At 32.1% G+C, this 24,516-nt stretch overlaps 1 protein-coding gene across 9 annotated transcripts; it reads left to right on the top strand.

Moving 5' to 3' along the window:
- The first annotated feature begins 19,279 nt into the window (after window positions 1-19,279).
- On the top strand, window positions 19,280-24,148 carry LOC110669330 (serine/threonine-protein kinase ATG1t). 9 transcript variants are annotated; one of them, XM_021830954.2, is made up of 8 exons: window positions 19,281-19,684; window positions 22,358-22,475; window positions 22,563-22,621; window positions 22,726-22,790; window positions 22,986-23,079; window positions 23,155-23,235; window positions 23,322-23,424; window positions 23,513-24,148. In XM_021830954.2, exons 1-8 carry the CDS (start codon window positions 19,430-19,432, stop codon window positions 23,578-23,580), a joined length of 843 nt encoding a protein of 280 aa, XP_021686646.2. In that variant the 5' UTR covers window positions 19,281-19,429; the 3' UTR covers window positions 23,581-24,148. The 9 variants fall into 9 exon arrangements, with proteins under 9 accessions (XP_021686652.2, XP_021686646.2, XP_021686653.2 ...); XM_021830957.2 differs by having other exon boundaries at window positions 19,282-19,684; window positions 22,397-22,475; window positions 23,313-23,424; XM_021830956.2 differs by having other exon boundaries at window positions 19,282-19,684; window positions 23,516-24,148.
- Window positions 24,149-24,516: the final 368 nt, after the last annotated feature.

The raw sequence follows: 24,516 nt of genomic DNA, 5'->3' as shown, positions 1-24,516 counted from the left end.
AAAGAAAGATGGGACTTTGAGGCTTTGCATTGATTACCGGCAGTTGAATAAAGTGACTGTGAAGAACAAATATCCGTTGCCTAGAATTGATGATTTGTTTGATCAGTTGAAGGGAGCAGGAGTATTTTCTAAGATTGATCTTAGATCAGGGTATCATCAGTTGAGGGTGAAGGAAGTAGATGTGCCAAAGACTGCATTCAAGACCCGATATGGGCATTATGAGTTTCTAGTGATGCCCTTTGGCCTAACAAATGCACCAGCAGCATTCATGGACCTTATGAACCGTATCTTCCATCCACACTTAGATCGGTTCGTAGTGGTCTTTATTGATGATATTTTGGTGTATTCCAAGACCAGTGAAGAACATGATGAGCATTTGAGAATTGTTCTGCAAACCTGAGAGAAAAGAAGCTGTATGCTAAATTGTCCAAGTGTGACTTTTGGTTGAATGAGATTGCATTCCTTGGACACATAGTGTCAGCTGATGGGATTAGGGTGGATCCCAAGAAAATAGAAGCAGTGATGGAATGGAAGCCTCCCAGAAATACAACTGAGGTAAGAAGCTTCTTGGGGCTAGCTGGGTATTACAGAAGATTTGTGAAGGGATTTTCCTTAATAGCTACTCCAATGACCAAGCTGTTACACAAGAATGTCAGATTTGACTGGAATGACAAGTGTCAGACCAGTTTTGAGAAGTTAAAGGCTATGTTGACAGAGGCATGTTAACACAGCCAGTTTCAGGAAAGGACTTTGTGGTCTACAGTGATGCCTCACATAATGGGTTAGGGTGTGTATTGATGCAAGAGGGAAAGGTGATTGCCTATGCTTCCAGACAGCTAAGGCCACATGAACAGAACTATCCTACCCACGATCTAGAGCTTGCAGCAATTATCTTCGCACTGAAGATATGGAGGCATTACTTGTATGGTGAAAAGTGCTACATTTACACGAACCACAAAAGTCTAAAATATTTGCCAACCCAGAAGGAGCTCAACCTTGGACAGAGACAATGGATTGAGTTCCTGAAGGACTATGATTGTGTAATTGACTACCATCCTGGGAAGGCAAATGTAGTTACAGATGCTTTGAGCAGAAAATCCATCACAGCTTTGAGATTATTGAATGCCCGTCTAACTTTGATTCGAGATGGAGCTATTTTGGCTGAGTTGCAAGTGAGGCCAAACCTGCTACAGCAGATTTTAGGTGGGCAGAAAGTAGATGAGAAGCTAATGGCTATTATGAGCAAAATCCCAGAGGGAAAAGCAATTGACTATGGGGTGAAAGCAGATGGGTATTTGTATTACAAAGGAAGACTATGTGTACCAGATAATGGGGAATTGAAGGTCAATATTCTGAAAGAGGCACACACCAGTGTATATGCTATACACCCAGGAAGTACAAAGATGTATCATGATCTGAAGCTTCAGTATTGGTGGCCTGGTATGAAGAAGGACATAGCTGACTATGTGACTAAATGCTTGACATGTCAGCAAGTCAAGGCAAAACATCAAGTTCCATCGGGTTTGCTACAGCCTATACGCATACCTGAATGGAAATGGGATCGGGTCACCATGGATTTTGTAAGTGGTCTACCTCTCACCCGGAAGAAACATGATGCAGCATGGGTGATAGTGGATAGATTGACGAAGTCAGCATACTTTCTGCCAGTTAGGACTGACTACTCACTGGAGAAGTTAGCAAAATTGTATATCAGTGAGATAGTTAGACTGCATGGAATTCCACTTTCCATCATATCTGATCGAGACCCAAGGTTTACATCGAGATTTTGGAAGAAGTTGCATGAATCCTTGGGTACACAACTCCACTTCAGCACAGCTTTCCATCCTTAGACGGATGGGCAATCAGAAAGAGTAATCCAGGTAAACAATTGAAACCAATGGAATTGATACAAATATTGAATTAAAATGATAACAATAACATGAAAAATATGTCAGGTCCTTGAGGATATGCTGAGGAGTTGTGTCATTGAGTTTGAGGGAAGCTGGGATAGATACCTTCCACTGGCAGAATTTGCATACAACAATAGCTACCAAGCTAGCATCCAAATGGCCCCATATGAAGCACTGTATGGGAGAAAATGTAGAACTCCAGTGTGCTGGACTGAATTGGGCGAAGACAAACTGGTGGGGCCAGACCTGGTGAAACAGACTGAGGAGAAAGTGAAACTAATCAAAGCCAATCTGAAGGTTGCCTCAGACAGACAGAAATCTTATGCCGACCTGAAGAGAAAAGAAATAGAATATGTGGTTGGCGACAAAGTGTTCCTCAAGGTGTCACCGTGGAAGAAGGTATTGAGGTTTGGAAGAAAAGGTAAGTTGAGCCCTAGGTTCATTGGCCCATATGAAGTCATTGAACGTGTGGGTCCAGTGGCCTATAGGCTAGCTTTACCTCCAGAGCTGGACAAGATCCACAATGTGTTTCACGTATCTATGTTAAGAAGATACCGCTCAGATCCTTCACATGTCATCTCCAGGGAAGAAATTGAAATACAACCGGATTTGACATATGAAGAAGAACCTCTACGGATCCTGGCTCGGAAAGTGAAAGAGTTGAGAAACAAGCAGATTCCACTGGTGAAAGTGCTTTGGAGGCACCACAACACCGAGGAGGCAACTTGGGAAAGTGAAGAGACGATGAGGCAACAGTTCCCTCAACTGTTTGCATCAGGTAAATTTCGAGGACGAAATTTAAATTAGAGGGGAAGAGTTGTAACACCCTTCCGGTAGCAACTCCGTACATTCTTTATGCTCCTGGACGGTGTCGGTCCGGACAGCTAGAACGTTCGGAAAAATATTTAAACTAAAGTGAGAAACCATAATTAACTCAAATATTAATAAGAAAAATTTAAGAAAGATTTTAGAAATAAAATACAACCAAGTTAAACGAGCTGGTGCCATAGCGATGGGTAACCCAGAGGGAAGTCGCGGTTCTCACAACTAGGAGCCCTAGACCCGAGAGAAAATTCATAAAATAATTTTTGGGACTCCAGAGAAGGGTCATTGAGGTTCCTATGGCATTAGAATGCCAAGAAAATATTTAGAAAAATTTTTCAATCGGTACAGACAATTTTGACCCGTTAAGCCAAACGGAGGGCATTTTAGTCATTTCGCCTTCAGAGGTGATTTTTGGCCGACTTGTCCAGTTGAGTAAATAATTATTATAACATAAAATATGAATAAATATTACTAAAAATTAAATTGAAAATGAGTAGTGATAAAAAGAAAAGAAAAATGAAATAAAAAGCAAATTATGACATATGATGATGTCATTTAAAAAGCTACCACCAACCAAATTTAAACAACCAATTAACTAATTAATAAAAGAGATAAATAAAGACTAAAGAAAACAAAAAGTAAACAGCCATCTTCTTCCCAAATTCTGCCGCACCACCATAGCCATGGGAGCCCTCATTTTCTTCCATATTCAAGCTTGAAAATCTCCCTAAACTCACCCCAAAACCCTAAGTCACCTTCACTAAAATTAATCTACACACCCTAAGGAAGCTATAGGCAGCCACAAAGAGGAGAAATTTTAGAGTTTTCACAAGTTCAATAAGTTGAACAAAGAGGTTAGTGCACATATATACTTAAGCTCTTTATTTTCATGTTAGTAACTTGAATTGAGTAAGAATTTATAACTTAAATGAACCAAAATTATGTGTATACACACTATGGATTTCGGCAGCCCTATTGAAGGAATAGGAATGAGTATTTTTGATGAACTTGGAGTGAACTAGAAATCATGTTTGAAGTTTATAAACATAAGAATAATGAATTAGTAGCTAACTAAAGTAAATTGTGTAAACCATGAATTTGAACTAGGGTTTTGAGAGTAAAATGTGGACTTGGCTTATGAAATTGTTAAAGAACATTCTAATGGTCAATTAGTGACCATTTGAGGAAATTTGACCATAATTTGGACTGAAATATAGCATGGCAAAGTGAATGAGTATGCTGCCCAGTGAGTGCAGCAGGGTGGCTGTGATTCCAGCCCACTTGGACTGCCATATCTTTGGCTGTGTTGGTCCAATTGGTGTTTGGCCAATTGTACATGAAACTAAACTTATAATGGCACATTTTTGCTGAAGAAACCATGCCCAAAAGACCAAAGCAAGAGGACCAAAAGTTGGCCCCAATCCGGGTACCCTGCAAGCCAATTCTGCAGAATGACCAAATGAATAGTAACTGTTCATTTGGCTATAACTCACTGTAGAAATGGTCAATTGACCTGAAATTTTTACAGCAACAATTTAAGACATAGAAAAACAACTTTCATGAAGAAACCTACCCCAAATTATGGCCAGAACCCATCCAACAAAGCAGTGTCAGTCACTGTTCATGGTACTGTAGATTTGGTAAATTCTGCAGAATTGAAATCCGGCCAGCTGTGGTTTTTGGACCATATCTGGAGCTACAAAACTCCAAATGGAGTGATTCAAAAAAAGAAATTCAACTAGACAAAATAAGAAACAACTTTCATGTTTACTATTTCCTCAAATTCCCACTGTAACAGTGCCCAATGGAACAGTAAATTTGGGTTACAAAAACTGAAAATTCTGCTTCCCTTGGTTTAAACTTAGAAATGGTATTAATGCTTAATGCCAACAAGTTTTGAATGCAAAATGTGGTATGTTGGGAGTGCCAAAACCAATGTACCTATTTTCTATCAAAAAGTCAACATTTTTGTTGACCAATGAGGTGAATAGTGACACCAAAACTTGAAATTCACAAATTGAATAATTTTAAAGTATCAAATGCCCTAGTATACCTAACAAGATTGGTTTGGATAGTTTGGCATGCCAATAGGGTTCAGTTAGCAGTACTGCATATGGCAATATGTCATTCTGTGATTTCATGGCTTTTAGCCATTCTGACCTTGTATTGAGATGTGGCCTCGTGCCTAATATTATTTACAGCTTGTTAGCCGTTCTGTTGCACACCGGGAGATGCATATGTGACCGATGGTGTGACGGCCCGAGGTACTTGATACCCGATGCGGTTACCCGTTTATCCATCCGATGTCTAGTGTAGGTTACTTGGGCAACCAAATGAATGAAAGTGGACAAAGTTAATGATGTACAAATTCAAAACGAATAAAACATATACATTCACTACATATTTGTTTTCTTGCTATTTCTTTTATTTTATTATTGCACCACTAAGCATTATTGCTTAGCGCGTTGCTTTTGCCATGCGTAGGTTCTGGAGATACAGATCGTGAGCCCAGTAGACCGCAGACTGGGTGAGTCCATCCTGCAGTTCTGCACAGTGTCCGTGTCACCTCAACTTCTGCAGTGCATTAGTAGGACACTAGGTGTCATTTTGGTATTTTGTAACTAAATTTTTATTCTCTCATATGTAGTTGAACTTATGAAATGTATTTTGATGTTAATGTAAATAATGAGAATTGTGTTTGTGAATGGAAAAGTGAATGTTTGATTGTGATTTATACTTGATTATCACATGTGATGGATGATTGAGAACTTAAATTGAAAATTGTTGAGATTATGATATTGAAATTTGAGAATGATTGAATATGAATATTGGAAGTGTTTTTCACAGGTTTCGAAGAACTGTTTTCTCCATTTTTAGCCAGTACTCTGCCGGATTTTCTATTTTCCTTAAAATTTTCGGAACCTCAAATAAATAATAATTTTGATAAATGGCTTAAATAAATTATATTTCATAAATTATATTCAAAATTACGACAAAAATTAATTAAGGTAAAATAGAGTGTGCCGGTACACTGTGTGACATATCTTATCCGGATATACTGTAGACGGGTAAGGGGTGTCACATACTCGCCCCAATAAGAGAGCAATGGTCCTATTTCTTTACCTCTCCCTCCTATGCCACTTATGCCTAGCCCTCCACTAAACCCGTCGCTAGCACTCTTGGTCCTCCAGCTTCTCTAACATCCATCACTACTCAATCTAACCAACCTATTCATCATCCAAATTCTATCACCACAACACCATCTAACCCTACACCAACACAACAACATTCTAATTACTGGCTATAGTTTATCCTTCTTGAATGGTGTCATCGGCAATTTGAAGACCTCCTTTATGGTCAAAGAACTCAGCTCCCTAGAATATTTCTTTGGAATTGAAGCTACCTCCACATCAATTGGACTCATGCTCACACAGCAGAAATACATTGGTGACCTTTTATCTAAAACACAAATGGACAATTGTAATTCCATTCCATTTCTGATTCAGTGGGTGGCCTCAAGTTGGATTGCATGGACCTAAAAGCGAAAGAAATAAAGAAAAAATAAAACAGATAAAATAGCAGTGAAAGTGCCTCCCATTTTAATATGGTATAATATGACACTGAGTTATGTGGAGTTGTTTTTGTTCTGCTTTCTTAAATTAAATATTTTTTTTTCTTATTGAGAGGCGAATTTATTGATTGATTTCTTATTTTCAAAACTAACTAGTTAAAATTAAAAAATTTAAATTTGAGGTTTAACTATAAATTATATTCTTTGAAAAAAAAACTATAAATTATATTAATTTTATTATAAAATTTATTGAAGAGAGAAAATTATTTATTGCTGTATAATTTACTAATATTATTTAATTATTAAATTTTTTATCAATAAAAAAGTACTTATTAATATTAATATTTTAATAAAAATTTTACCACGAAAATTATTAAAAGATGATTATTTATAGCTGTGTTATTATATAATTAATGAATTTTTTAAATAAAAAAAATAAATATTACTGATTTTAATATCTTAATAAAAAAATTTAGAAAAAGAAATAACCTTTTAGAAGATGAAACTACAGATTTTACAGGAAAAGATCAACTACAGATTTTAATATTTTAAGCAGTTAGTGCCACATGGATCAATGTAGTGAATACGTGTCTTATCTCAATGTTAGGCCATGAAAGATTTATTAGTCCGTATCCCACAAACACCTTTTAAAGTATATGGATAACATTTTTTTTTTTTTTTACATAGATCAATGTAGTTAATATATAAGTTTAATTTTATATGTTTTAATTAATAATTTATATAAAAATTAATTTTTAATTAATAATTTATATTTTAAAATTTTAATAATTTTGTAAAAATATTTAAATTTTATTTTATTTAAAATGTAATATATAAAAATGTATAAATATTATTATAAAAATATATATTTTATATTTAATTAAATATTTATATAAATAAATTTAAATAATTAATATTGATAATTTTTAAAATTTAAATTCCATTTAATTTTTTATAAATATTATTTTTAAATTTAAATATATTTTAAATTTAATTATATATTACTCAAACCATCTTATTAAAATTTACTCAAATTAAATATTCACAAAATTTTGACCCTAGTCTCAAAATTCTATTATATCATAAATAAACGATTGAACAGGTGACTTGAGATTCAGTTTTATATATATACAAATTTAATAAATGAGGAACTTGTTCCTTTAAGAAGATTCTTATGCTACTCAAACCTAGAAAAGGCTAAAAAGAGTCGATAATCTTCTATGAATCTCTGTGCCAGAGTACATACACGCAAGTAATTCAGAATTTATTTGTATGTTGAAAACTTCAAGGTCAGAAAAAAAAAATTAAAGCTTTATTTATTTTATTAAAAATATTTTTTTTTAAATTATATATTTTTATATTTAAAATATTTAAAAAAATAAATTAATAAAAAATATTTTTTAGTTAAAAAAATTAAATAATTTTAAAAAAAATAATATTTTTTATTAATATATATATTTATAAATATAATATAAACACATATTATTAATTTAATATTATCACTAAATAATAAAAATATTTTTATAAAATATAAAAAATATTTTTTATATATAAATTATTTTTTATAAAATAAATAAGGCCTAAAATAGAAAATCAAATTTTTTATGGAAATGGCAATGGGTTGACACCAATGCACGCAAATGGCATAATCAGATTAATTATATTAAAATTAATTTAAATGGTTAATTTAAGTTTAATATTTTAATAAATCGAAATTTGTCTTGATTTATGATTTTTAACTAAAAATAATTAAATTAAATCAAATTATATATATATATATAAAATTTTATAGATTATTTATTAATTAAATAATTAAAATTTTAATAAATTAATTTAAATTAAACTTAAATAATTGATTTTAATATTTAAATAATTCATTTCAATTTGAGTTAATTATAAACGTAAAAGTTAATTTGATTTATCATTACGTATTGAGTCGCGAAACTAAACATGTACACTAATGGCATTGGATGTGCAAACTTTGTTTTAATTTTTTTAAAATAAACTTTATTTTAAATTGGAAAAATCATCAAACTAATTTAATTTGAAATTTCAATTTATTTTGTAGTAATTTAATTCATTTAATTTTATAAATTTGATCTATTTAATTTGATTCAATTTTTTTAGAGGGAAAAAATATTAAAATTGAATTAACTCGAATAATTTGTTTTATAATTAATTTTGATGAAATTTTAAATTAGAGTTAATAAAATAAAATATAACTAAAATTAGTCTAAAATAAATTTAAAATAAATTAAAAAAATTAAGATGAAATCCAAATCAAATTGAATGAAACTGAATCTTAATAAAATTGATTCCATTTGCTTTTATTTAATGAAATTTCAATTTATTAAATTTGATTATTTTCTTAAATGATTTCAATTTCATTTGATTTAATTTAACTTTTAATTTTAAAAAATTTGATCTATTTCATTTGATTTGATGTTTTAAAGAACAAAAAATAAAATTGAACTAAATATATATATAATAGTAATTTGTTTTATTTTATTACTACTCGCTTGACTCAATTTTATTATTTTTTTCCTAATTTATTTTAAAAAATAAGTTTTGTAGAGATCGCATGAGTTTAAAATCAGATTTTGAATAAATAAAAACAAAATTTAATAACTAAGACCAAATAAATTCAATTTTTTATTAAAAAAATTAAAATATTTGTGACACCCCTCACCTGGCTACAATATAGCCAAGCGAGGTATGTCACACTCAGTGTCGGAGCACTCTAACTTATCTTACTTTATTTCTTTAAAAATTTTAAATTCGTTTAATTTAATATCAATTATTTTTCGACGGAGAAACTAACGAAGTTTCTCTTATTTTATTATCGTTTGACGTATTTTACTATTCACCTGTTTGAAAATTTTCAATAATATTTTCACAATAAAATCTTATCTATGCAAATTATGATTATCTCATCAATCATTCTCATAATTATCTCATATTTCAAATCTCATCCATATATTTCAATTTCATAATCATTTCCATATATTTCCATTCATACTGAATTCATATGTAAAAATTTTTAAATTACATAAATTTACATAATTTATAAACTAATTACACAAGTTCATAATTTACATAATATATAAAATACATAAAATAACTTATATGGGTCCTATCTACATGCATTGTTGAGGAGGTGACAAACTTGAACCCTTCTGACACTTCTGCAGATCTGGACTTCAAAATCCCTGTCTAATATCCACTGGGTTTTACCTTCAGTACCTACGCGAAAGAAACAAATTCATCGCGCTAAGTATTGCTGTTTAGTGGTGCAATAATATAACAAGAAAATAATATATACAACATGCAGATGGAAATAAAACATAGTTCAGATAATTTAGATCTAATTATGCTTCAATAAAGTTTCTAAAATTTAATATCCCTTTTGTTTTTTTTTATATCATCAGTCCAGTTCATTTCAATTCTTTCTAGCATTTTTATTAATCGTTTTCTTTGATGATTTTGAGCCTCATTTTATTGTAATAATTCTTGTTCTTTATCTTGATATTTAATTTCCTTACTTCCTTTAATAATCAATTCAATTACATTTATACTTTTTCATGCTCAAGTAACCTCTACAAAATTGACCAGACTGGATAAATAGGTAAACTAGCACTGGGTACCAGGTACCTTGGGCTGTCACCCCATCAGTCACAATGTGTCTTCCGGTGTGCAGACAAAATGGCTAATAAGCCATAAAAGCTATGAGGCATAAAGCCAAGTATAACATCATAATCAGTATAGCCATAGGCTATTATATCACAGAATAGCATGGGGCCATACATCATACGCAATACTACTATCAGAACCCTATTGGCATACCAACCTATTCAAACTAATCACATTAGGCCTACTAGGGCATATTACAAAGTTATTTCTTGAATATTTGTACTTAACATATAAGGTTACTATTCATTTGGTCATTTAAGTCAAAATATTGACTTTCTCATATATAATAGTTACAAGAGTTTTAATCATTTAGATTTACCATATTTTGGTTCCCAAAAGCGTTGGTATTAATTGCCAATCATTGCTTCTAATCAATGGAGAATAAATCAAAAATTTCAGTTTTGGGTGTTAGAGTTCACTGTTCCATTAGGACATTCTATAGTGAGAATTTGGCTAAGTGTTCTAATCAAAGTTGTTCTTTATTGTGTCTAGTTATATTTCACTTTTTGAATCACCCCATTTGGAGTTTTCTAGCTCAAGTTATGGCTATTGCACCATAACTAGTCGAATTGCCTTTATCCAGAATTTCTAGGCAATTATTGGATATTGGCAGTTTTTGTACACTAATTGCAAGTGAGTTTTTGGATAAGTTATGGTCAAAAGTTGGGTTTGTTTTCTTCATCAAAGTTGTAGGGCTATGTCTCAGCTTTCTTTCGGTATAAAATTCAGGTCAATTGGACCTTTCTACACTGAGTTATGACCAAATGAATGAACACTGTTCATTTGGTCATTTTCCAAGGACAGCATATTGGTCACCCGGATTAGGTCAATTTTTAGGGCCACATAGTTTGGTTTTCTGGAATAGGTTTCTTCATCAAAGTTGTTTCATTTTGTGTCTAGTTTAACTTTCAATTGGCCTTGCACCAATTGGAGTTACCTAGATTGAGTTATAACAATAAGAGCACATTGGACTCAAAGGGTCCAGAATGCACACTTAAGGCAGTCTAATTCTTTACATTAGTTAATGTCACCAATCACTCCATTTTAGGGTTCTTATGTTCCTAATTTGAGTACAATGTCCAAATCAAAGTTGGAGCCCTATTTCTTAGGGTTCCAAATCAGTATGGCTAAACCTAATTAGAGTTTCCTAGTGGGAGATATGCTATAAACACTTTTCTGGGGTCAATTGTGATTTGGTCAAACTCCAAGTTTTAATGTATTAATTTCTTTTAACCATTTGACCTAGTTCCTTTGGGTTCAGGGTTTTGGTCAAAAGACCAATATTGTAGACCTATGTTTTATAAAACTTTTGCCATTGGTTTCATTGCATTTAAATTTTTATAGACCAAGTTATGGCCATTTTGCCAAAACTGGTCGGGTAGTCTATGTCTAGAAAATTCTGGGCATAATGGTTCAGGTTAGTTTGGTGTCCCAATTTGAGTCAATAATTTCATTAGGTTAGAGGCATTTTTGGGTTTGGTGTTCTAAATGAAAGTTGTAGTGCTATGCCTAAGCTTTCCAATGGTATAAAATTTAGGTCATTTGGACCTGTCTAAAGAGAGTTATGGCCAAATGAACATGTCATTTGGACATTTTTTTGGGTTCAATATTTGGATATCCATATTGGACTAGCAAATTGGTCAACTTATGAACAGAATTTGAGTAGGGTTTCTTCATGAAAAATGGGGTATTTTGAGTCTAATTTCACCTCCAATTGGTCTCATACCAATTGGAGTCACACAACTTTAGTTATAGTTCAAAAAAACACCCTAGACTCACAAGTCCAAATTTCCTGCATATGAAACATCACTTCTAATATTCCATCCTCCTCACTCCCAATTATAATTTATCACTCATAACACTTCAAATGATCAAAAAACAGCCTCAACAAGATCAATCTCAAGCCATATCACCAAGGTAACAAAATTTAACTCAAACCCTAACTCAAGGTCTCAATTTATGCTCACCGCATGTAAATCAACATGTTAGTCACATTTACTCATTAATCAATGCTTATAACCACAAGTATAACCTTCATGTCATCAAAATCCTATCACTTCTTATAACTACTGAAAATTTAATCCCTCACAAAGTTGTCATTTTCTTTTTATTTCAAGTAATTTCAAGTCTTCTTAAGTCCAAATCAAGCATTAAACAAAAGGGTTAATGAGATTAGGCACTAACCTTTTTGTGTGCAGAATTTTTCCTTTGCTAACTTCAATTTTTCCTTCACTTTCTAACTCTTTCTTGGCTGCCAAACACTTCTACAAGGTGTGAGTGTAATTTTTAGTGAAGGGACCAAAGAGTTTTGGGGTAAGAGAGAAATTCAAGCTAGAAGGAAAGAAGAAATTGAGGAGTTTCATGGCCATGGTGGTGCAGCTGGTTGAGGAAGAGGATGAGCAGAATTGGTTTCCATTTTACTCATTTTTATCTCTTTTAATAAGGTTTTTAAGTATGTGTCACAATGTGATTGGGTGGAGAGTTCTTAATGACATCATAGTGATGTCATAAGTCCATTTTAACTCATTTTCTTGTCTTTTCTTTTCTTTTCTACTCATTTTCAATTTAATTTGTAGCAATATTTATTCATATTTTATGTCATAATAATTATTTACTTAACTGGACAAGTTAGTCAAAAATTATCTCCGAAGACGAAATAACCAAAATGCCCTTCGTTTGACTTATTTAGCCAAAATCGTCTGTACCGATCGAAAAATTTTTCTAAGCCTTTTCTTGGCATTCTAATACCATAGAAACCTCAAATAATTTCTGGTATTATTTGTAGTATTATTCACTTAAAATTTGATAAGGTTTATTATCATTGCTCGAGTAACCCATACTAGTTGACTGGACTGGATAAACGGGTAAACTGGCACTGGGTACTAAGTACCTCGGATCATCACACTATCAGTCACATTGTGTCTCTCGGTATGCAACAGAATAGTTAATAAGCTGTAATAATGATCAGGGTTAAAACCCATGTATATCAACTCAAATAACATAGCCAAGGGCTATTATTTCACAGAATGGCATGGGAAAGCCATGAAACACAGAATGGCATGAAACCATATGCAGTACTGCTAACAGAACCCTATTGGCATGCCAAGCTATCCAAACCAATCTTGTTAAGGTATACTAGGGCATTTTACACTTTTGAGTTTTACAATTTTTGAATTTCAAGTTTTGGTGTTACTATTCACTTCATTAGTCAACCAAAATGTTGACTTTTGCATAGACAATAGGTACATTGGTTTTAATACTCCCAATATACCACATTTTGCATTCAAAATTTGTTGGTATTGGTTGCCCAAACCATTTCTAAGCTTAATGTTAATTAAGCAAAATTTTCAGTTTTAATGCTTTATTTTTACTGTTCCATTAGTCATTTTTGTAGTGGGAATTTGGCAAAATGATCAACATGAAAGTTGTTCCTTATTTTGTCTAGTTGAATTTCCTTTTTTGAATCACTTCATTTGAAGTTTTGTAGCTCAAGTTATGGTTCCAAAACCATAACTGGCCAGATTGAAATTTTTCTTGACTGACCATATCTACAGTGCAGTGAACAGTGACTGCAACTCACTTGTTGGATAGGTTCTGGTCACAATTTGGGTTAGGTTTCTTCATAAAAATTGTTGGTCTATATCTCAGCTTGTTGATGGTAAAATTTCAGGTCAATTGGACCTTTCTACATTGAGTTATGGCCAAATAAACAATTACTATTTATTTGGTCATTCTGTAGAAACAGACTGCAGGTCACCCAGATTAAGGCAAGCTTTTGGTCCACTTGGTTTGGTTTTATAGGCATAGTTTCTTTATCAAAGTTGTGCCATTATGTGTTTATTTTCATGTCCAATTGGCCTTGCACCAATTGAACCTCTACAATTCAAGTTATGGCTGCCCAAACCTGTTGGACTCATGTCCAATTCTGCAGGTCACCAAGGGCAGCCACACTAATCTCAATTCCCACTACACAAACCACTTCATTTCTTGTTTACACATATCCAAATGGTCACTAATTGACCATTAAAGCTCACTTTAACCATTACATGATCAAAGTCTCCATTTTATACCCTAACCCTAACCCTAACATCTCAAATCATGCATTTAACTTGCATTTCATCAATACACTTAGTGAGTACATATTGTGGGCTGTCATGATAGTCTTTTAACTTCATTAAGCTCAACACAATCAAGACCTAACCATGGCTGCCGAAAAATATGGGATAGCATACAAGTGGTTTTTAACAAATTTCCTTTGAAATTTACACTCATTCAAGTCCCTAAACATGTATTCAAAGTAAAAATTTAGGGTTAGGTCACTAACCTCTTTGAAACTAAGATTAGGTCTTGCAAAACTTCAGTTTTTCTTCAAAATTTTGCTGCCCAAAGCTTCACCAAGATGAAAGAGCAAGTTTTTGTATTGACAATTAGGGTTTTTGGTGGAAGAAAGCTAGAGAAAATCAAGCTTGAAAAAGCTTGTTCATGGAGGGTTAAGGAAGGAGAGTTGACGTCAAGGAGAAGAAGAAGGAAGAGGTTCTGATTTTTTTGTTTGTTTTCCAGCCCATTATACCTCTTTTATATATGTTTATGCCATGTGTCAAGATTGGGTTGGTTGGGTGAGTTTTAATGACATCATGATGATGTCATAAATCCATTTTCTTTCATTTTCTCTCCATTTCTTATCTATTTAATTGCAATTAAATTTTTGACAATATTTATTTATATTTTATGTTATATAAATTATTTATTTAACTGGACAAGTTGGCCCAAAAATCATCTCTGAAGACGAAATGACCAAAATGCCCTCCGTTTGACTTAAAGGGCCAAAATTGTCTGTACTGATTGAAAACTTTTTCTAAGTATTTTCTTGGCATTCTAATGCCATAAGAACCTCTATGGAGTCCCAAAAATTCTTTTATAATTTTTCCTAAATTTTTTTCTTATTAATTATTTGAGTTAATTTTTTTTTTCCTCACTTTAGTTTAAATATTTTTCCGAATATTCTAGCTGTCCGGACTTACACTGGTCATCGGAATAGTACACTGTATGGACTAGCTAAAATGAGGATATTACAACATACCTGTCATACGCTAAAGCATCTTGTTAAGTTTTATCAAGTATTTTTGAAAGGTAAGGGAAAAACTATTAAAACAAACCTTGTCTATAATGATTTTAATCATGATCAAATTAATACAACACATTTAGATGTTACTGATTTTCTTCCTGAAGGAGGAATTCACCATATGATTAATGATGAATTTCTCCTTAAAGGAGGTAGTGATCATATGGTAAATGATGGATGTATTTGAGTTAAATAATTCTTAATCTTTCTTATTTTAGTTCACATACTTCTTTATGATTATAGAATTTTCTATGTAATTTTTTCTTATTTATTTTATTTAATAAAGAGAATATGGCTTTTGGATCCAAGATCAATTGTGAGGATATATGTCTTGTAGACAGTGCAACCATGCACACTATATTTAACAATAAGAAATATTTTTCTAATTTAATTATGAGGCAAGCATATGTTAATATGATATCTGGTAGTACGAAATTAATTAAGGGATTCGGAAGAGCTAATATGTCACTGCTCAGAGGAAATAAATTTACTATAAATGATGCATTATTATGCCATAAGTCTAAAAAAAATTATTAATTTTTAAATATATTTGATTTAATGGATATCATATTAAGATAATGAATAAAGAAAATATAAAGTATCTTTGCATTATTCTATTATTTCTGTGAAGAAATGTTTGTTGGAAAAATTATCCTTTTTGTCCTCTAAATTGTACTAAAACAAAATTGTTGCAATTGAAATACATGCTCCCGAATATATTGATGTAAACTTGAAGCTTACTAATCAAAGTAACTTCATTGTTTGGCATGAATAGTTGGGCCATCTCGGATCAATTATTATGCGAAAAATTATTGAGAATTCATGTGGTCATTCATTAAAACCCAAAAGATTCTTCAATTCAATGAATTCTCATGTACTGCTTGTTCTCAAGAAAAATTAATTATTCAGCTATCACCAGTTAAAATTAGATTTGAATCTCTTGCATTTTTGGAATGTATTTAGGGTGATATATGTGGCCCTATACATCAATCATGTAGACCATTCAAATATTTTATAGTTGTAATTAATGTATGAATAAAATGGTCACAAGTGCATTACTATCATCTCGCAATTTGGTATTTGCAAGATTGCTTGCATAAATAATTCACCTGCAAGCATATTTTTTTTATTATCCATTTAAGATAATTTGTTTTGATAATGTTGGTGAATTTACATTTAAGACTTTTAAATGGTAATTGCATGTCGATGGGAATAATTGTAGAACATCTTGTAGCTCATGTTCACAAAAAAAATTTGGCAGAATCATGTATTAAACAACTAAAACTGATTGCAAGGCCATTACTTATTAGAACAAAACTCTCCATTTCTGTTTGGGGACATGCTATTCCATATGCAGTAGCATTTATACGCATAAAGCTAACATCTTATCATAAATTCTCCTATTTATAATCGTTTTTGGGTCAAGAACCAAATATGTCCCATTTAAGAATTTTTGAATTGTGCTATATTATTCTAATTGCTCCACCACAATACATTAAGATGGGTCCTTAAAGAAGGTTGGGAATATATGTTGGATATGAGTCTCCATCTATAATTAAATATCTTGAGCCTTTGATAGGAGATTTCTTTACAGCCATATTTACCGATTGTCACTTTAATGAATCAATTTTTCCCGACATTAGGGGAAGAAAATAAGTAGTTGGACAAGTAAATTACTTTGTAAGAATTATCATTATCACATCTTGATCCTCGTACCAAGCAGTACGAACTAGAAGTTCAAAAGATAATTCATTTGTAAAATATTGCCAATCAATTGCCAAATGCATTCACTGACTCAAAATGATTGACTAAATATCATATACCAGCTATAAATACTCCTATTAGAATTGAAGTCTCTAAAGGACAAAATGCACAAACTGCCTGTGCTAATAAGTCTATAGTACGCCTAAAGTGTGGTAGACCTATTGGTTCTAAGGATAAAAATCCTCAAAAATGAAAAGGAGTAAAATTTCAAGATGGTCAAACTCCAGATGAGAAAGCTTTAGAAGAGAAAGCTTTAGTATAACAAACTCCAGTAGAGAAAAATTCCCAAAAAGAATCTAGATATGATTAATAAATTTTGAGAAAAAATTCAGGTACTTGAAAGTGATGAAAATGAAGAGATCTCGATAAATTATGCCATGTCAAGACCAAGATAAAATCAAAATGAAACAAACATCAATGATATTTTTGCTTATAATGTAGCGCTCAATATTGTGAAAGATGATGAGTATCATGAACCTAAGTCTGCAGAAGAATGCAGACATAGAAATGATTGGCCAAAATGGAATGACGCAAACAAGGCAGAATTAAATTCACTTGAGAAATGCAAAATTTTTGGACTTATTGTCCGAACACCAGAAGATGTCCACCCAGTGAGATATAAATTGGTATTTGTACAAAAACGAAATGAGAAAAATGAAATCGTGAGTATAAAGCATGACTTGTTGCACTAACATTGATTATGAGGATATTTATTCTCCTATGATGGATGCAATTATGTTTCGATATTTGCTTAGTCAGTCAATTCATGAAAAATCTTGAAATGCATTTAATAGATGTAATGACTGCCTATTTTGGCTCACTTGACATAGATATCTATATAAAAATATATCTTAAAGGATTCAAGTTGCCTGAAAACACAAAAATCAAATTCTTGAGAAACTTTATTCAACTAAATTATATAGAGCTTTTATTTTAAAACATAATTTCAATTTTAAAATAAAAAATATGGATTAAAGCAATATGAACACATGTGGTATAATCCCCTTAGTGAATATTTGTTGAAAAAATGCTATAAAAATGATTATGGGGTCACTTCATGAGAACAAGGACCCTATTCAACCTCGAGAAAATGATGAGGAACTTTTTGATCCTGAAATACTATATCTTAGTGCAATAGGTGCACTAATGTATCTTGTTAGTCATATTTGATATGATATAGTTTTCCCTGTAAATTTGTTAGCAAGATATAGCTTTTCTCTAACCCAAAGACAATGGAATGGAATTAAATATATATTTCAATATCTTCGAGGCAAAATGAATATGAATTTATGTTATACTAACATGTTATAATAAGATTTGATTAGTTATACAGATTTAAGCTATTTACTTGATCCACGTAATGGTAGATCCCAGACAAACTATACATTTACATGAGGAGATACAACTATTTCATGGCATTTTACAAAATAAACTATAAATGCTACTTCTTTAAACCATGTAAAAATTTTTGCAATTCACGAAATAAGTTGAGAATGTGTCTGGTTGAGATCAGTAATTCAACATATTCAAAGAACATGTGGTCTACCTATCAAAAAGGAAGTTTCAACCATTTTATATGAAGATAATATTACATACATAAATCAATTGAATGAAGGATATATTAAAGGAGACAGGACAAAATATATTTTTTCAAAATTCTTATTCACTCATGATTCTCAAAAGAATGGTGAAATTAATATTCAACAAATTTGATTAAGTGATGATTTTGCTGATTTATTCACCAAAACACTTTTAACTACAAGTTTCAAAAGATTGGTGAACAAGATTGAGATGCAAAGACTTAAAGATCTCAAGAGATATTTTTATGAGGGGGAGTTAATATGTATTATATTATTTTTCCCTTTACTGTGATTTTTTCTCACTAAATTTTCTCGATAAAGATTTTTAATGAGGTAGTATTCATCACATATTTTATAAAAGAATAATATACTATTTTTTCTGTATTAAGATTTTTTTCCTACTGAGTTTTTTCCTAACAAGATTTTGATAAGACATATTCTTTAATATATGGACATTCAAAAAGGAGTGTTATGAATATATTTATGTAGATGTCCATTAGCATTCTAAACTCTTAAACTTTTTATTTTCTCTCCATATATTTAATGTACTTCAAACCATCTGTTTTTTTATGTGTGCCTATAAATAAAGGCATTATATGTTTTATTTACTTAAAAATTAATAAGAAATCTACTTTCTCTTAATTTTTTTTCTTTTATTATTATTTTAGTTTTATCTTATTTTATAATAATTTTAAATAATTTATTTAGTTTTAATAAAAAATATGAGGTTTATTTAACCTATTCATAATTTATTTCAATTCCATTTAATTTATTAAAAATTTTGATTTACTTAATTTTATTTTTTATTTATGTATTTTTTTTTAAGTCGAATCAAACTCAGCCCAACGCAGCAGATACATTCTCACTCCAGGAGGACCAGAACTTCCTAGAAGAGAGGGCCATAGATGTATGTCAGATAGAATGATCACGGTCACCCCAACCCGATGATTTGTCTCTCATAATCGAAATGAACCTCGAAACAACCAACGATTTCCCTGATTCATTCATAGTTGGTGACTATATACTGAAATCAAAGCTGGGAGGGAGTTCACTTTCCTCAGTTTGGAAAGCGGAGCACAGAGTAACCGGTGAAGAAGTGGCAGTGAAGCAAGTTTACCTCTCTAAACTCAACAAACACTTGAAGAACTGTTTGGATTGTGAGCTTAATTTCTTGTCCTCTGTCAATCACCCCAATATCATTAGCCTCTTCGACGTGTTCCAGGTTGGTTTTAAACTTCAGTCCCTCTAGTTAAATTGATTAGTTGGGTCTTGATTTTTGGCTTGTAGATGATTTTTAGAATACCCTTTTCAATAAAGCCAGTTTCTGTGGTTTAACTAAACTGATTGTAGAGTTGGTTAATTTGGATATTTTGGTTATTTATACATTCCCATTTGAAAATTCTTCTGCTTTGAGGGGAAATTTTCCATTTGATCAATTGCCTAAATTTGCATTTTTGTTTTGTTGGGAGGGAGCGGATTCACTTTTTAAATTATTGATGCTAGAAAATTTCTGGCGTTTCGTTTGCCTGTCCTGTTCTGAATTTTATTTTTAGACTTTTTAGCATATTTATTTGTTAGACCGATGGTTTATTGATTTGGATTATTTTGGGGCTTTGCCACTTCATATTTGGATTTGATTTGGATCGTTCATGCCGCTGGCCAGTTGAATGATGTGTAGTTCCTAAGATGGAATTATGTCATTTAGTTGGTTGCATTTGTTTTTAATTTTGTTAGTAAAATTTTGTATCCTTGTCATTTAGCCTGAACTACAGATGGCAATTCTTGTTCTAAAGTAGGGTGGCTGAACTTGTGATTCATGATGTTGATTGCTTTGGTAGTATTTTCATTTTTAGTGTTGAAGTGTTTTCCTGGATGCTTATGTAATGATGGGTGGATATGGTGAATTTAAGGGAGGTGAGATTGTAGGGATTGGTTGTCTTTTTTTTTTTTTTTTTTTTTTTTTGAGTATGGGGGATTGGAGGAGTGGGACTCGAACTTGGAAGAGCCAGTGAGCCAGTGAGTGATGTGCCATCAGCCATTGGATCAAACCAGGCTAGGTCAGATTATAGGGTTGTTATACTTAAGGTTTTGCTTGTTATTCTTGTTCCTTTACATGTGGTTTATGCAATTGCTAGTTTCTTGACATTATGCTCTTGCTGAAAAGTCGATTTTGTTGCATTATTCAGTTATTTGTTCAATCTTTAGGTTATTCAGGAAAAAAAAAATGCAATTTTGAATTTTATTCAGCGCGTCAAACATCATAAAAGAAGCATCTTCAAGGAAATATGTAGCCAAATACATCTTTTTGAGAGTGAAGCTGATTAAAGGCAGACTCTTCAAAGGAGACCACCACTTGCATGATACCCTGAACAGAATTGATATAGCTCTCCCCCTTTGATAGGATAGTGCAAGATAAGCTATAATAATCATAATTTGATTTGTCTCAATATGCTGTCTCCAAAATATTGTCTGTAATCTCAGTTGTTTTTACAAAAATACATTCCTTCTCTCTATCTCTCTCTTACTCACAAGAAAGTCATCCAGTAAAATATTGAGGGATTTAAAGGCTTGTTGAAGATTGGATAATTATAATGAAGGGCTGGTTTGTACCTATAGGGGTTAGAACTTAGGATTCACAGGTATAGGCTAGACTTTTGGCCATGTAAACCCTAGAGTTTAAAACTTGGATTTTGGTTCTTTTTGCAAAGTTTTGCCCTAATACCACTTGACTTCCAACAAAAGTGGAGGTTCTGAAGAATGGGAAGAGAAAAAAAAAAGGTAGAGATAAGAGAAGAGAAGATAGTCTAGAATAATAAAAAGACAAACTAGAAGAGAATAAAAGGAATAGGCAATACAATGACAGAAAATCAATTGAATTAAAAAGGGAGGACAGGGAAAGAAATGTATTGCGGTGCTGAAGAGACATTTGAATCTTCCAAAGCTGTGTTCCATTGGAGACCTCATGGGAAAGGAATTTGATGATAAACACTCTTAAAAAGGGGGAAAATATTGGTGAATAGGCGCTTTCTTTGTAATTGGTTCACAGTAAATTCAGTTCTACAGGAACTGTTGGCTTGGAGGGGCATAAGCCAGTATGGTCTAGAAAAAGAAATTTCTTTCAATCACCTGCCGTCACTTGGATAAGTTTAGCAGGAACATGATATGAGAGCCTTCAAGGGAAAAGTGAAATCAGTCTTTACTCTTACTATTTGTTGGCTTACAACTCTTGAACTTTTGTATAGTTTTTTGTAGAATTATGAGTTTCCGCAAATTGTAAGTATATATTCAATATAGTGTATCATTTTCCTTCCTAAATAAAAGGGAGAGGAACAAAAGAAAAAAAAAAATGAGGAGGGACAATTCATTTTCATTAAATACTCAATTAAATTCATAAAGGATAGTCCATAGCATAATAACAAAATAGGAACTAGGAAGCTTGTTGTACAGGCACTAGCAAACTCTGAAATGTGAAAGTGAAACAAACGAAAAAAAAAAAAAAAAGATCGTAATAAAAAGCTTAATATCAAATATCCTGATATGAAATTTTATTAAGGCTGATTAAGAATTTCTAGTTAATAAAAAAATATTCTCTTTAAGAAAATGAATTCATAAATATCCAAATAATCCCAATCGAATTCCAAGTGCTCGATTGTTCTTTCTATCTTTCTGCATCATTAATGAACACAATTAAATCGAAAACACCATCTTCTTTGTCATGTTGACTATTTTTTCTTGGTTACGCAAAAGGAAAATCCCTTACAACCGTAAACTTATTTTGTTTCTGACTTCAACAATCATTAACTTATTTTGTTTCCGACTTCAAATTTGCCATTTATCTGTTCTCTTTTCCTCATTTCATTTATACAAAATAGAAGATAATTCACTTTACTGCTAGGTGGAAAGTTGTATATTTCTGGTTTTGGAATTTTGCAAGGGGGGAAATCTAGCCTCTTATATTCGACTGCATGGGAGAGTTCAAGAGGAGATTACTAGAAGATTCATGCAACAGCTTGGTATTTATCATTTGAATTCTGTTTCTTTGTAGCTAGTGTTATATCTCCGTTGAGATCTACATTTTGCCATTGATTTGTTTGATGCAGGGGCTGGTCTGGAAATTCTACAAAGCCACCATATCATTCATAGAGACTTGAAACCAGAGGTATGATATTCGTTTAAACTTTTTCTATTTATGAAGTTTGTAGTTGGTACTCAAAGCTTGAAATTCTTGGAAGTCAGCTTACATTGGTCTCTTGGTTAGAATAGAACATTCTACTATCTGGGCAGGAGGCTGATGTGATTCTCAAGATAGCTGATTTTGGTTTATCAAGGTAAATTAATATAAGGCAAGTATTTTATTTATTTATTTATTTATTTATTTATTTGTGTGTGTGTGTCTTGTGGTTTTTGGGCGCGGGGGTGGTGGTGTGGGTGGTGGAAGGGAATGGTAGGTCCTTGGTTAGACTTGATTTTCAAATTTGTTGGGAGACCAGTGTATATCTGCTTATTTTTCCCTCATAAAACAGAAGTGTGCAACCAGGCAAGCATGTTGAGACGGTATGTGGTTCTTCATTATACATGGCTCCAGAAGTTCTTCAATTCCAAGGATATGATGACAAGGTAAAGACTTTGTTGTATCTTTCCTCTTATTTAAACTAGAACTTACTGAAAGAAAATGAGGACTTGATTGTTTAGGTTGACATGTGGAGTGTTGGTGCAATTCTTTTTGAGCTTCTTAACGGTTACCCACCATTCCATGGTAGAACTAATTTTCAGGTAGTACCTTATCCCTTAAGTAGAAATCATTCAACTGCACCATCTTCATTCTCCATTCAAAATATTCTTGGCCTCAGTTGCTGCAGAACATCAAGTCATGTACATGCCTTCCATTCTCTCAATTCATCCTTCAAGAGTTACATCCAGACTGTATTGATATGTGTTCAAGGCTACTTTCTATAAATCCAGGTTTAGCATATGTGTTAACCCCAGTGAATATCTTTATTTACTGTTGAATCATTTATAGAGTTATCCATTTTGTGTTTCTCTATTGTAGCAGCGCACCGTCTGTCCTTTGATGAGTTCTATCATCATCAGTTCATGAGAAGAAAAGGAGCAAGGTAGTAGTACTATGGTGAATAGATTCATAACCAGCTTCAATACTTCAGCTTTGGCTTCTGCTTTGCGCCTCTTTATGGGGCCACAAAATCTCAAACATAGCTAGACTTATCTCAGATATCGCCTTGTTCTTCCTGTTTCACTATCTGCACAAATCAAAGGTATTCATCATTTTCACAGGGAAAGAACTATTGTCATCTTGTAGACTGGTACAAGCCCAAGTTTTCTCAGCAACAAGGGTAGAATTTTGAGCTGCTGTGCAATTCAGTTATTGCAGTAGTCATGACTTAAAATGTTTCAACATTTTCAGTTAGCCAAATCAAGTTCTGAGGTATGTTCCTTCATATGGGCATGTAGTGTACTCTGCTCTTTTGGTGTTAGATCTTTCTTAAAATTTTGTTGTAATTACAAAATGAATTTATCAGGAAACGGTTGGGTATTTGTAACTTGCAAATTCTACTCTTTCAGATTAGAATTCATGTTGTGTAGTTCATTTTGTGTACATTCGTGTAACGACCATTTCTTTATATTACTATTTATTTTATTTATTATTAAATCAAATGCTTTTTATTTATTATAATCCTTTATAGAATTCTGATTTACTCTGATTTTTAATTTCCTAAGTTAATTTTTAAAATCTTATTGAAAATTTAGCATAATTTTCTCCATAATTATGCTCTAGATCACCTTTTAAAGATGTGTATGACTCTGCAAGTATCAAACATTCACAATATTTAAATATTATTTTCATTTTAACTTAAAAATTCATGGATTTAAAATCATTCATACGAAAATGTACTTAACAACCTTTGCTTTTATGCATAACCTAACTGTGTTATAGCTCAACTGTCTTCATATCTAGTCGAAATATTTTTCTTCTCTTGATGACAATAAAACTTCGCACCAAGATCCCCTTATCTTTATTCATCCACTAAGGAAGAT

The sequence above is a fragment of the Hevea brasiliensis genome, chromosome 10 (assembly GCF_030052815.1).
Source record: "Hevea brasiliensis isolate MT/VB/25A 57/8 chromosome 10, ASM3005281v1, whole genome shotgun sequence".
Lineage (NCBI taxonomy): Eukaryota > Viridiplantae > Streptophyta > Magnoliopsida > Malpighiales > Euphorbiaceae > Hevea > Hevea brasiliensis.
This window is presented reverse-complemented; position numbering and strand designations above follow the sequence as displayed.